We start from the raw sequence: 13,942 nt of genomic DNA, 5'->3' as shown, positions 1-13,942 counted from the left end.
ACAGGTTTCCACCACCCTCGATCAGCTTTCCAGGGATTTTCAGTATTCATGCGAAAAGTATTACCATTTTGACATGTTTGGGTTGATCTTCAAATCTGAGTCGAGAATATATGGAGTTAAATCGACTGTGCATGCAAATCTCTAAGAAGGGTGTTCTTATCTTTCTCCATGGGGTATGATACAGGTCGCATTATAACTAGGTGATGGCGGGTCTCATCAATACACGACACGCGTCACACGTTACGTCCGCAGTCAAGGGGAAATCGAACATGAAAAGTCCTCCCCTGCTGGCGGCTCAAAACAAACATTCACCGTCTGTATTTGATTTTGTGTAATAAAACGGTTATTAAACATGGTATGTTTCTTAATGATGTTTCTATGTATTTCCCAAGTTTGGGTGATTGTACACGCCAATACTACACACTCCTTGAAACACGAGAATCCAACCTTAACACCCTGTATCATCATGTTAGCACCGTCAATCAAACTAGGTATCTTGACTGATTGGTCTGATGAACATATACCCACTCATGGCTCCACACATAAAGTGCAGATTAAGACTATTTTTTTTTAAAGATATAGTATCTTATTATCTTTTATTCTGTTAAACATGTCGCCCACTCGGATGCTGGGTGAGTGAGTATATATAAATATATATACATACCTTACTCACTCACCCAGCATGCGTGTGTATAACATGTCTTTTGTGTACACACTATTCGCTAGACAGACGATATTACATGTTTCCTGTGTTTCTACCACCATAAAATGCAAAACGCGAAGCAAGGAAATAGTGTCAGGATGTATTTGAGGTTCTTTGTTTGTATCATTAAAATTACGTTTGAAGTTAATATTATTTATATATACAACACGATGTCCCAAATGCTAGGCAGTCATATGTTCCATCAAACACCGAAGGTAATTGAGTTGTTGAATTTTCGATCGTGGAGATGACATGTAAAGAATCGATCTATTCGTGCAGTCACGGAACACCGGGGTGAAGGGAATCTAAACACTGGTAGACTGTCAACGGAATAATCTGTCAACCGTCACCAAGGAAACATCAGCTTCACTCGGTAACAAAGGCTACTGTCCACACATACGGTGATCTGCCTCTGGCCGTGTATAGATAAAAACATTTGATTTGTATAAGGGTATATCGTAATTAGTATTAGTAAATGACAATAGAAATAAAACGAACGAAGTTGTCCCTATGAAAGACTGTCCTGTCCGGTTATCTGGACTTGCCTCTTTAAAGGATAGACTTACTACACACATGGCTAAAAAAATATCAGACATCACAACAACATGTCGCGAGACTCAATGCAGGTCCGACCTAAATTTTTCCCCAAAGTTCAATCTTTTCGGATTCTTGACATTACCATTTTCTGTTGTACGGAATGTTTTGCATGGTTTACTGTGGACTTGTAGTATGTTGAATAACATAAAATGCACTTTGTTGGTATTTGGTTTAATGGTGCGAGTGTCCCTTTCACTAACCAAGCAAATCTTTTTTTGACAATTTTATTCTTTTTAAAGATATTTTATAGACTATTCAGAAAACTCAACAAAGGACATTCAGGTTACAATTCAACAAGCATATGATATACAATTTAAATGAACAGTTCATGACATGAAGACCAGAACTTATAATAGGCGCTGATGTTACACTCCATTAAAGAAGAGCACTTTGTTATCATATAATTATGTCTAATTTCATTCTGGAAAACATGAAAAGGTGGCACAATGTTTTTTAATCTGCTTCCCAAAAATTAGGTTTTTAAAGATAATAATAATATTGAGAGGGTCATTGTTTTTGTCTGAGAAACCAAGCAATGCTTGGTTTTTTTTTATATTTTGATATTGATAAGAGCTTTACGATTTAGCCAAAAGTCAAGTTTTTGCCAGATATGCAAGACCAGAAAATGTGATGAAGTGTCTCATTGTCGTCTTGGGAGAAGCTGCAATTTGAATTATTTATATACCCAATCTTAAATAACTTTATACTAGCCACATAAAGAAACTGTGCACACAGAAAATTCCTTCAGGATTGGAATACAACACAGAAAAGACGACATAATGTAGAAACTTTATAAGCTGAAGTATCGGGCCACAACAACATGTCAAAAGAACATGAACAATATCCGTAACGATGACGTCAGAAGTTCAAAATTGAGTCGGGGGTCACACGTCGAAGTCACAAAGTCAATAACGGGTATGACCATCATGCGCGGGAAGCACAGCAGTGCATCGACGACGCATAGAGGCTACCAAATTTTCCAAATGAAGGCCTACGGAATGGTTTGGGACGTGGTCACTGCCGTCTGGAACCTGCGTCTGAGATGAGTCACCCGAATCCATCTGTCCTGTCTTGGCGTCGTTACTCGGGGACGCCCAAAACGTGGGTGGTCGGCGACGTCATTACTGTTTCCATAACGCCTGACCAATGCAGATATCGTGTTACGATGGCATTGGAAATGTGCTGCCACCTGTTGTTGGCTCATGCCTGCTCGAACCATTCCAATGGCTTCATGACGTTGAGCACATGTTAATCTTGGCATGATGTGCATGTGACCTATCATGTGAATTTGTGAACGTTTGAATGACCAAAGATCAAGCTTTCGACAGTGACATCAATTTATGAGTTTCACATGTTGTGTGCAGCTGCACAGGCTGCACGTGCAGTAACACATTGCAAGTCCACAGGCCACCATCAATGACGTCACGTCGCCTGGCACCTGCATGAGCGTTTGATTGTCTCCAATACTTCCTATGTTCACACCTTTATTTATGCATAAAGACGCTGTCTGCCTATCTATATATTTCCTGTGTGCACAGTTTCTTTATGTGGCCAGTATATTTGTCGGTAAGATGTGATGTAATATTCTCTATTGGAACCATTGTAGTTTACTGTCATTGGTGCATCTAAATGGCATTTTGTTATAATTTTTCCAGTCGGCAGAAAAGGCTTCGTTTGTTTAAAATAGTTTGTTCCCTTTTTTGGCAATGTAAAGTTTTTTGTAGTAACCCAAGCAAATCTTCATTTCAGAATCAGAATCGCAGTCAGACATCACCCCCAAATGTGATTCATAAGTCACCAGTAGGGGTGGGTATTGCAGAGAATTTTCATATTGCGATATATTGCGATGCGAAAGCATGTATTGCGATATGCATTGCAATATATTGCATGAAGTATTTTAAACAAAAAACTCCCGCGTGGGCAGTTCTACAATTCATCAAATTCTGGTGCAGCGAAACAAGTTCCAATCGCAACACGCTTCCTGTGATAAAACAATATTATGCTATTTATTGTGATTTTTATTTGCCTTGGAAAATTTGAATTTTGTTGACTGCTTCTTTCCTTGTGGTTACATAACAGTTTCTCTCTTAGAAGCGAGGTGGGTGTCAATATAATACTACTGACAATCATATTACTGCCACTCCGACCACAAAGAAGCGAGGAAGAAATCGTTATATTACAAGCTGTGTCATGCAAAATCCTTTTGGCCATCAATCATATACATATATTGCTACAACTGGTAAGTAGTTTTCATTTTTTTTACTCAATGAAAACGTCGAGAAATCAGCATAATGACGAGCTTATTACACACTTTATATAAAACTGACTGAAAAATCCTTCCTCACATAACGTCAGTTCCGGTTCGCTGTAGTGCCCTGGCGACAGAGTTACATAACCTCTGTGGTTTCGTTGGCGGGCGAGAGAGAACCAGACATCTTTTTGGCAACTTTTAGGCGCTCGGTATTAATTAACCAAAAGCTTTTTAAGAATGAATTTGGTGTTCCGCTGAAGACTAACCACAAGTCTTTCATATGTAATGGTTAAAAGTGTACAAAAAAAACCAAAGTTTATTCGTTCTTTAAAGGTCACATGCAACGTAAAACACAACTTTGCAGATTCTGATACCTTTCGGTATGGACTTACCGAAACAAATCATCAAAAATGCAATCCAACCTATAAAGCTGAAAAATAACGCGATGAAAAAGACCGCGCGAAATCGGAGTTCAAACGATTCACTAATATTTCCCCCGCGCTTGGGGGAAAAGTGGTTTCAACAGCTGGGCTGCGCTCATAGCACATGTGTAGTGAAATAGGTTTCGCGCAGCTTGGAAGCGGGTTGTCTGGTAAAATACTCGGTGAAGGCTTTGGTGTGAGCTATTTTTCTAAAGTTTTGTTGATATTTCACAGGCGCGAACTTTTTATATGTTATGACAGTAGATTACCGATTTAACTGTTTATTTAATTTCATTTGTCTATTTCACCACACGTTCGGAGCTCAGAGTCACCATTTTATTAAACCAAATGTTGCAAAATAGAGGCGTCATGCAAAATTATGTTGGGGGGGGGGGGAGCGCGTCACCGTGGCAAACGGGACTTTCAATGACATTCTATGTGTGAATATACCATAACGACATGATATATTGTAACAAACCATGGGTACCATGGAAACGACCCAAAATGACATATTGCCTGACACTTTCAATTCTGGCAACATTGGTTTTGGAAAACTAAAGATTCCAAGCGTTCCAGCGGTACCAAATACATCTTGCTTTACCTCAGGTAGACCTATCTCCTTTTATTTTGCTAGCTAGCTGGAGATTGCTAAGGGTCTATTAATGAGCTCGAGAAGTAGATAACATCTGTTAGTGACGATTCAACAATTGTAATCCATGTTAAAGATTTTGGTGTTCAGTATATTGGGTCATTGTTAGTTGTATCCAGAAATCTGAAGTGAGAATGAGATATATATGAATGAACAACTTATTTATTTATAATGGGGAGCGATGTTTCGGTGTTGATTCTAACGCTTCACTGCTTGATAACAGTTCTGCACCATTAATGTTGGGTGTCCTTTTTAGTTTTCATCAACACCAGTCTAAACTGTTAAACACAAACCAACCACCCTATAATCAGTAAGTTGGTTTAAAAGAGAGAAATGTAACCTTGACTTCACAGACTAGGCTCACGAAAGACTGCGATCGGCCACTTGAGATCCGATTTCACACGGAATGTAGCGAAGATACCCGAGTTTTCACCGGAAGTGAAACTTGTTTACAGTTTGTTACCTGCAGTTCAGCTGCCTCCATGTGTTGAGGCAGTGTGTCAGCTGATATGTCAGACGGGTGACACTACGGCTGCTCCGATGGACTAATGTGTAAATATTCCTTTGAATTATCACTGTGCAAAATGGAAGCGTTTGTGCACATCACATGTCACCACACTTGTCGAGCGTGTTTGTTTACGCTCACACATGACAGCTCTCAAGTCCAGTTATATTTACTGCTCAGTGTACACTGTTCCTAGCTAACACTATCTCAATGTACATACATATCTGTACTAGAGATGTATCGCTGTACCTGTATTCTAAGGATACGTTAAACTAGAACTTCGGAGTAATCGCTATTTATTTTATTTTGATAACATTTTTGTTGAAAACATATTTTCTCGTTTCAAGTGCGTTTTTGTTTATTCACAAAGCAATACCAGTGGCTGATCATCCTGAACTAATTTCATAACGAATATAATGGAATATTAGCTGTATATTTGTGCAGGTATTATGGTTGGGACAGGTATATAATGGAATATTAGCTGTATATTTGTGCAGGTATTATGGTTGGGACAGGTAAGTGGGTTGGGGTTGATCCCGTGTTGGAACCCGGTACCACAGGGCTATCGGATCTGTGGCGAGTCACGTTAAATTAGGAGATAAACAACATGTGTTGGCGAATTTCCGGGTGTTATTGAGTATTTGAAGCACGGGAATTTATTTGGAACCGACGGCGGAAATTCGCCAACACATGATGTTTATCGACATTGTAAACACAAAAGTAAACCAAAAGGTCCACACACGTTTTTGTGTCTGCACTCATTGACATCGAGTACGGGTACAGCAGTGAAATGTCATCAGCCGGACGTTTCGGCTGTCTCCCATGGTAGCATCTGGAACTGCTCATTTGTGACGTCATTCGGACTTTACGTCATAATATGATTTTAATGACGTCATCAACAATACAATGGTGTGAGCGATGTTTGTATGTATTAATACGCAGAGAATTTCCGGGAATCAAATACCATTTGATCACGTTTTTCAACCAATCAGATTAAAGAACACAGTGACTTTTGGTTTACAATACATTGTAGAATGACAAGCATAAGGTTTCATGGTTACACAACAAGTCACTCACGTTTGTGTAGCAGGGTGTTGAGTCATCCCACAGATTACATCCTTGCCTTGTCTTGCTGACAGGGTTATCATCTTTGGTCATGTGGATGTAACCGGCGTGGTTTTGTATATACCACAAAGACAAGTAGTTTCTGTAGATGTCAGTTTAATGGCAATAATAACTGAAGAAAGCCCTGTAAATAATAAATACATTGCATCAAAATACGCTACAATACTTCATGGGCCAATACATGTGAGGCTTAGCAGTAAGTACTACGATCATATATAAGTAATACAATCATTCTTGATTAGCAGTAAGTACTACGATCATATATAAGCAATACAATCATTATTGATCAACCAGGTCACAGAGCAGACGTGTGTATATTTAAGAAATAAAGTTCGCTCTACCCCAATGTGTTTTTAATAAACAGTATAGTTTTGCCCTGAAATATTATAATTAAAGCACGAGGACGGTAGTCCGAGTGCTTTGATGTTATAATAGTTCAGGGCAAAACTATACTTTATTACAAAACACATTGGGTAGAGTTTAACTTTACATCTTTCTAAGATGCTAAATTTAATACTTTCTAAGGATAATTACGATTAATTTAAGGCAGAAAACAAAATGACGGTGTCGGTGTCCTAAATTAAGAATCCTCGCACAGGGCTAACTGGTGCGCTGTTCTATTGATGTGTCTGCCCCTAACGCTAAGACAAACCTTACCAGAAAAAACAAATGATAACAGTTTGATGACGGTTTACGCTCGGATTAAATATCTTCTCTGAATTATTTTAATTACATCTGTCATTAACGTAAACCATATGGGGCAATATCAACGTCGATTTCTTCTACCAACGTAAGTTTAGATCAGTACATCCAGATGAAGCGGAGTAGTCAGCGACATTCCACCATTGCATTGTGGGAATAAACATTCGCTAACGCTACCGTGTCGCTGAAAACTTGTGAGTCGAATTGAGACATTTTAACCATCGGAAAACATAAACGTAATGTTTCCACCAGTGATGTTAGCTGCGTGAAGCAACTGCAAAGCAAGAAACGGGATGCAACGGAGTAGTTTACTGTAGGAGGCCGTACGAGGCGATGACAACTGACATGCATCGTGACGTCACTTACATTGTGACGTAATGTAAAATAATTTGATTACGAGGGGGCACACTAGAATGGCGCAGTGACGGGATAACGTCATTCAATTGTTACGTCATCAAAAAACTATACCTTTATTGTCTCATTATATATTTTTTTTCAATTGTTCTAACAGCTAGGCATCTTAGAAATGTATATAATGTTTATATTTCAACATACACGTGTAGCATCATACAAGTACTTAACATAATTATTTACAATATAATAAGAACGAATTAACCCTCACCGAGTGTATGGCACTGTGCCCCTTTGACGTCACAAACATCCGGAAATATGTTTGCCACACCTGAACATAAACATATCCATAATCAATACTATGTAACGTTCTACATCTGTACATTATCACTCTACTGTACATAAAACATCTGTTCCAATAACTCATCTCATCATACATACATTCATTCATACATGCAAAGATAGGTGCATTAGTTTATAGAAGTAGATGTACACATTATGTTTACCTACACAATAATTTATAAGTCAGGTCACATCCTCGTGGGAAATGTTATTTAGGATTACCTACAATAAACTTACATATGTAAAGTATTGCTAAGACCTAGTTATGCTACATATTACAAATAGTTGATTTGGTTTATATTTACCACACATAACATGATACATTCTTTAAAGGAAGCTAAGAAATAATACATACACACTAAACATGAAGACATAAAATATACAATCCAAATATAAACTAACCTGTTATAAGCTGTTGTGAGCTATGACCAGTGACCAGACAGACTGAAGTGAAAATGATAGCTGACCCACAAAACACCCTGCTATTGAAACTAAGGGGCCTGGGGCTGGGGCAAGACAATAGAGACAATAGACAACGTAAGCGCAAGGGTGACAGTGCTATTGTGAAAGTGAAGCAGGTTAGATTGAGTGGTTAAGCTAGGGCTAGACTTGGTGATTAAAATACAAATTAAAATACACTTGCTTATATATACATATACATTGCTTATATATACGGTAGGTCCGTGGTTTGAATCGCAGCACAGGACTCAGAAATTTTATGGCTACTGCATTTGCATTACTTTCTATGCACACATTCAGGGGTGGAAATAACCCATTGCCCCATGCTCAAGTCCAGTGTTTTTATCTGTCGGGCAAGCAAATTTGTATATCACACTGTACCGGTGTCCAGTTGACTTTCCAATATTCATTATGTTGTTTATTTAAAAAATCAACAAGAAAACGGCCGGTATAGTGAAAAAATTATCAGGGCAAGTGATTTTACATGTGCCACTGTACCGGAGTACACTAGCAATTTTAAAGTTATTTCCACCCCTGACATTCCACCGAACCGTTACATGTGAAGATACAGTCTGGTATTTGGGTGTCTGGCACTCAGAGAGTCAATGTTGACTTGTCGTTGTCCGAGCCGTAATCTGTAGAATTGTTGGAGATTCCAGCAGCATATAACACATGTGAATTTCTGACAGCAAATGAAATAATACACTGAAAAAGTGATCCCCTCATTCATCTAGCGAGTGGAGCATCTTCCTGGGGAGCAGAAAGTAGCAACAGATGATGATAGAAGACATGTCACCTGACCTGACACTCTTAGCATTTGTGGATACAACCTGGACTGGTGGGCTGGGAGTCAGGGATCTGTGTCTGGTATCCATGTTAAACTGGTCAGGTGGGAGTCAGGGATCTGTGTCTGGTATCCATGTTAAACTGGTCAGGTGGGAGTCAGGGATCTGTGTCGGGTATCCATGTTAAACTGGTCAGGTGGGAGTCAGGGATCTGTGTCTGGTATCCATGTTAAACTGGTCAGGTGGGAGTCAGGGATCTGTGTCTGGTATCCATGTTAAACTGGTCAGGTGGGAGTCAGGGATCTGTGTCTGGTATCCATGTTAAACTGGTCAGGTGGGAGTCAGGGATCTGTGTCTGTCCAGGGATCTGTGTCTGGTATCCATGTTAAACTGGTCAGGTGGGAGTCAGGGATCTGTGTCTGGTATCCATGTTAAACTGGTCAGGTGGGAGTCAGGGATCTGTGTCTGGTATCCATGTTAAACTGGTCAGGTGGGAGTCATCTGTGTCTGGATCTGTGTCTGGTATCCATGTTAAACTGTGTCTGGTATCCATGAACTGGTGTCTGGTATCCATGTTAAACTGGTCAGGTGGGAGTCAGGGATCTGTGTCTGGTATCCATGTTAAACTGGTCAGGTGGGAGTCAGGGATCTGTGTCTGGTATCCATGTTAAAACTGGTCAGTATCCATGTTAAACTGGTCAGTGGGAGTCAGGGGATCTGTGTCTGGTATCCATGTTAAACTGGTCAGGTGGGAGTCAGGGATCTGTGTCTGGTATCCATGTTAAACTGGTCAGGTGGGAGTCAGGGATCTGTGTCTCTGTGTATCCATGTTAAACTGGTCAGCTGGGGAGTCAGGGATCTGTGTCTGGTATCCATGTTAAACTGGTGGTCAGTATCCATGTGTGGGAGTCAGGGATCTGTGTCTGGTATCCATGTTAAACTGGTCAGGTGGGAGTCAGGGGGATCTGTGTCTGGTATCCATGTTAAACTGGTCAGGTGGGAGTCAGGGATCTGTGTCTGGTATCCATGTTAAACTGGTCAGGTGGGAGTCAGGGATCTCAGCTGGGAGTCAAGGGATCTGTGTCTGGTATCCATGTTAAACTGGTCAGGTGGGAGTCAGGGATCTGTGTCTGGTATCCATGTTAAACTGGTCAGGTGGGAGTCAGGGATCTGTGTCTGGTATCCATGTTAAACTGGTCAGGTGGGAGTCAGGGATCTGTGTCTGGTATCCATGTTAAACTGGTCAGCTGGGAGTCAGGGATCTGTGTCTGGTATCCATGTTAAACTGGTCAGGTGGGAGTCAGGGATCTGTGTCTGGTATCCATGTTAAACTGGTCAGGTGGGAGTCAGGGATCTGTGTCTGGTATCCATGTTAGACTGGTCAGGTGGGAGTCAGGGATCTGTGTCTGGTATCCATGTTAAACTGGTCAGGTGGGAGTCAGGGATCTGTGTCTGGTATCCATGTTAAACTGGTCAGGGTGGGAGTCAGGGATCTGTGTCTGGTATCCATGTTAAACTGGTCAGGTGGGAGTCAGGGATCTGTGTCTGGTATCCATGTTAAACTGGTCAGGTGGGAGTCAGGGATCTGTGTCTGGTATCCATGTTAAACTGGTCAGGTGGGAGTCAGGGATCTGTGTCTGGTATCCATGTTAAACTGGTCAGGTGGGAGTCAGGGATCTGTGTCTGGTATCCATGTTAAACTGGTCAGGTGGGAGTCAGGGATCTGTGTCTGGTATCCATGTTAAAACTGGTCAGGATCTGTGTCTGGTATCCATGGGAGTCAGGTGGGAGTCTGTGTCTGGTATCCATGTTAAACTGGTCAGGTGGGAGTCAGGGATCTGTGTCTGGTATCCATGTTAAACTGGTCAGGTGGGAGTCAGGGATCTGTGTCTGGTATCCATGTTAAACTGGTCAGGTGGGAGTCAGGGATCTGTGTCTGGTATCCATGTTAAACTGGTCATCCATGGGAGTAAGGGATCTGTGTCTATCCATGTCAGGTTGGGAGTCAGGGATCTGTGTCTGGTATCCATGTTAAACTGGTCAGGTGGGAGTCAGGGATCTGTGTCTGGTATCCATGTTAGACTGGTCAGGTGGGAGTCAGGGATCTGTGTCTGGTATCCATGTTAGACTGGTCAGGTGGGAGTCAGGGATCTGTGTCTGGTATCCATGTTAAACTGGTCAGGTGGGAGTCAGGGATCTGTGTCTGGTATCCATGTTAGACTGGTCAGGTGGGAGTCAGGGATCTGTGTCTGGTATCCATGTTAAACTGGTCAGGTGGGAGTCAGGGATCTGTGTCTGGTATCCATGTTAGACTGCAACCTGGCATCTCAGTGGGCTATTGATGTAGACACATTAGTACAGACTGGTATACACTGTCACACTGGCGTGCACATTGCCGTAGGAGTGCACTTATCTTTAACATCACATTAAAAACTGTTTTACCTCACAAAACCAGTATAAAAAGTAAAAACTCAAATTACATTACTTCCCATGTACTGATATGGTCTGATCTAGCAGTAACTTAACTAAACATCAAAGTAATCAATAGTCATGGAAAATCAAAGGTACTTGAAAATAGGACTGATGGTATATGGTAACGTCATTAGTTACATTTTTTATTCCAAGCTCCAAGTGTGGGCTTCATACCACACAGCCCCCTTTACTTTAGCAAGATGGCACAAGACAATCCACTGATCAACAGCATGAGCATCGATGACATGTGTCAACCAAGTCAGCGAGCCTGATCCCGTTAGTCGCCTCTTACCACAAGCATGGGTTGCTGAAGACCAATTCTAACCCAGATCTTCACGGGTAAAGTGTTGTTAAGAAAATAGTGTATGCAGGGCTGTGATGTCATAATGGTGATTTGTGGTTTAGAAAGTAGTGTATGCAGAACTTTGAAGTCATAATAGTGATGTTTGGTTCAGAAAGTAATGTATGCAGAACTGTTTGTATTGTATTAGTAATATTTAAAGCCCAACATGTCATTTTGGTTCCACATTTTGTTCCATACTTGTTGGGTGAATTATCTTGATGAACAACATCATTCATATCCTACCGTATATTACCGGAGATAAGCCGACCCCATAGATAAGCCATAGACAATGGATAGTCATAAAATCAGATTGCAGCACCAACTCCCAACCATTTTACAAAATGTAGCTTGATCATTTGATCAAGTAATTCATGTTCTGTTTGTTTTGTCTTTTCAGTGCTATCCCCAAACATGACCCTGGTGGCAACAGTATATGATTCTTGGTGCCACTAATATGGATTATGAAAGTGACACAGAAAGAAAACTGTCTCCCACTTTGGCCAAGTCTAGAGCTCTGGAGAATGCTATCATCAACAATAGTTCCAGTGAACTGGACGGCTTGCTCAAACACATCAATGTCAACCTACCTCTTAACGACCGCCAGGAAACTGCTCTGATCCTTGCAGTCAAACTCAGTCATATTGATATGGTCCAGATCTTGCTCAAACAGAAACACTGTGATAAAAAATTATGTAAACATTAGCAACTGTTCTCCGCTGGATCTAGCACTGGTGACAACTTTTGACAACCGGCTAGAACCTCGCCATGAGATATGTTGGCAGATTGTGTCGGTTCTGTTGGAGAATCATGCAGAACCAGTGCGCAAGGATGCCATGATGTATGTGATTCGCACAGCACTCAAAATTGAGGACAATGACTTTATCTTCCGTATTATCGACACGTGCATAGCTCATGCAACATCCCTACAGTTCCACGAGCTGCTGCTTCAGAAGCTGCACAGGCATCAGCCCATGTGTGCTGGGATCATAGACCCCTTCCTGCAACACTCGGCAGACTTCACTGTCAAACTCTTGAAGATTGTCAATGGTGAAAATCTGTGTGTTGTTTTCAATTCGTTTGAATACTACAAAGAATCTCACTGGGCCTGCAGAGAGACCAAGGCATCCGTATTTCAAAAAACTGATCCTTTATGTGAGTGGGGCGGGGTGGCATTACACAAAGGCGGATGTGAGTGTCATCAAGAAGATCTGTCCCGAGACAGCTAGGTGGTGCTGGAGATACGAGAGCAGTCCCCTGTCCCTGAGGCATCACTGTCGGGTCACAGTCAGACGAAGTTTCACTTGTTTTGTACCTGATGCCCTGGATCAGATGCAGCTTCCAGACACCATTAAGAACTATATTTTGTTAGGAGAAATTGACTTCTTGTTTAAGACAAAGGCCATGATGCTTGATGATTTCATGTTTTAATGTTCTTCACATTGTGAATAACCTCAGTGCCATGTGGAACGCTGACAGGAAGTGAATAGGGCAGAGCTTGATACTGCGTCTACTGTGGTGCTGATGAACAAGCAGGGTATTCATTCTCGGAGATCAGCAAGTATATGCTGACCTCCATTAGTAGTTTCATGAACAGAGAGATGGACGTTCTCAGGCTGCCAGACAAAATATGAACAGCGATGAAATCAGTCTATGTTTGCTTTAAGACAAACATTAAAGTTTTCACAAAACCATCCTTTTTTTCTCCATCCTAAGACATTATGTGAGTATGTAAGCGCAGATAGAACTCCAATAAAACATGGGTAAGGAAGGTTCAGTTGTTAGATAAATAGTAGATACTATAGTGGAGACATGTTTCTGTCTGGTGTGGGCTGTTGGTGGTTGGTGGACAGCATTGGTGGTTGATGGACAATGTTGGCTGTTGATGGACAATGTAGGCTGTTGATGGACAATGTAGGCTGTTGATGGACAATGTAGGCTGTTGATGGACAATGTTGGCTGTTGATGGACAATGTAGGCTGTTGATGGACAATGTTGACTGTTGATGGACAATGTTGGCTGTTGATGGACAATGTTGACTGTTAATGAGCAGTGTTGGCTGTTGATGGACAATGTTGACTGTTAATGGGCAGTGTTGGCTGTTGATGGACAATGTTGACTGTTGATGGGCAGTGTTGGCTGTTGATGGACAGCATTGGCTGTTGATGGGCAGTGTTGGCTGTTGATGGGCAGTGTTGGCTGTTGATGGACAATGTTGACTGTTGATGGGCAGTGTTGG

General features: G+C 41.2%; 1 protein-coding gene across 1 annotated transcript; it reads left to right on the top strand.

Moving 5' to 3' along the window:
- Positions 1–5,051: 5,051 nt before the first annotated feature.
- LOC124288918 lies at positions 5,052–13,474 on the top strand. Its single transcript, XM_046725510.1, is given in 4 exon segments — positions 5,052–5,174; positions 12,104–12,388; positions 12,390–12,836; positions 12,838–13,474. Coding segments are annotated over 3 exon segments (993 nt in total). The 5' UTR covers positions 5,052–5,174; positions 12,104–12,139; the 3' UTR covers positions 13,135–13,474.
- The last annotated feature ends 468 nt before the right edge of the window (positions 13,475–13,942 follow it).

This window comes from Haliotis rubra, unplaced genomic scaffold, assembly GCF_003918875.1.
Source record: "Haliotis rubra isolate DU_JTF1 unplaced genomic scaffold, ASM391887v1 Scf43, whole genome shotgun sequence".
NCBI classification, from domain to species: domain Eukaryota; kingdom Metazoa; phylum Mollusca; class Gastropoda; order Lepetellida; family Haliotidae; genus Haliotis; species Haliotis rubra.
The sequence above is the reverse complement of the archived record's forward strand: the minus strand, read 5'-3'. Positions and strand labels throughout refer to the sequence as shown.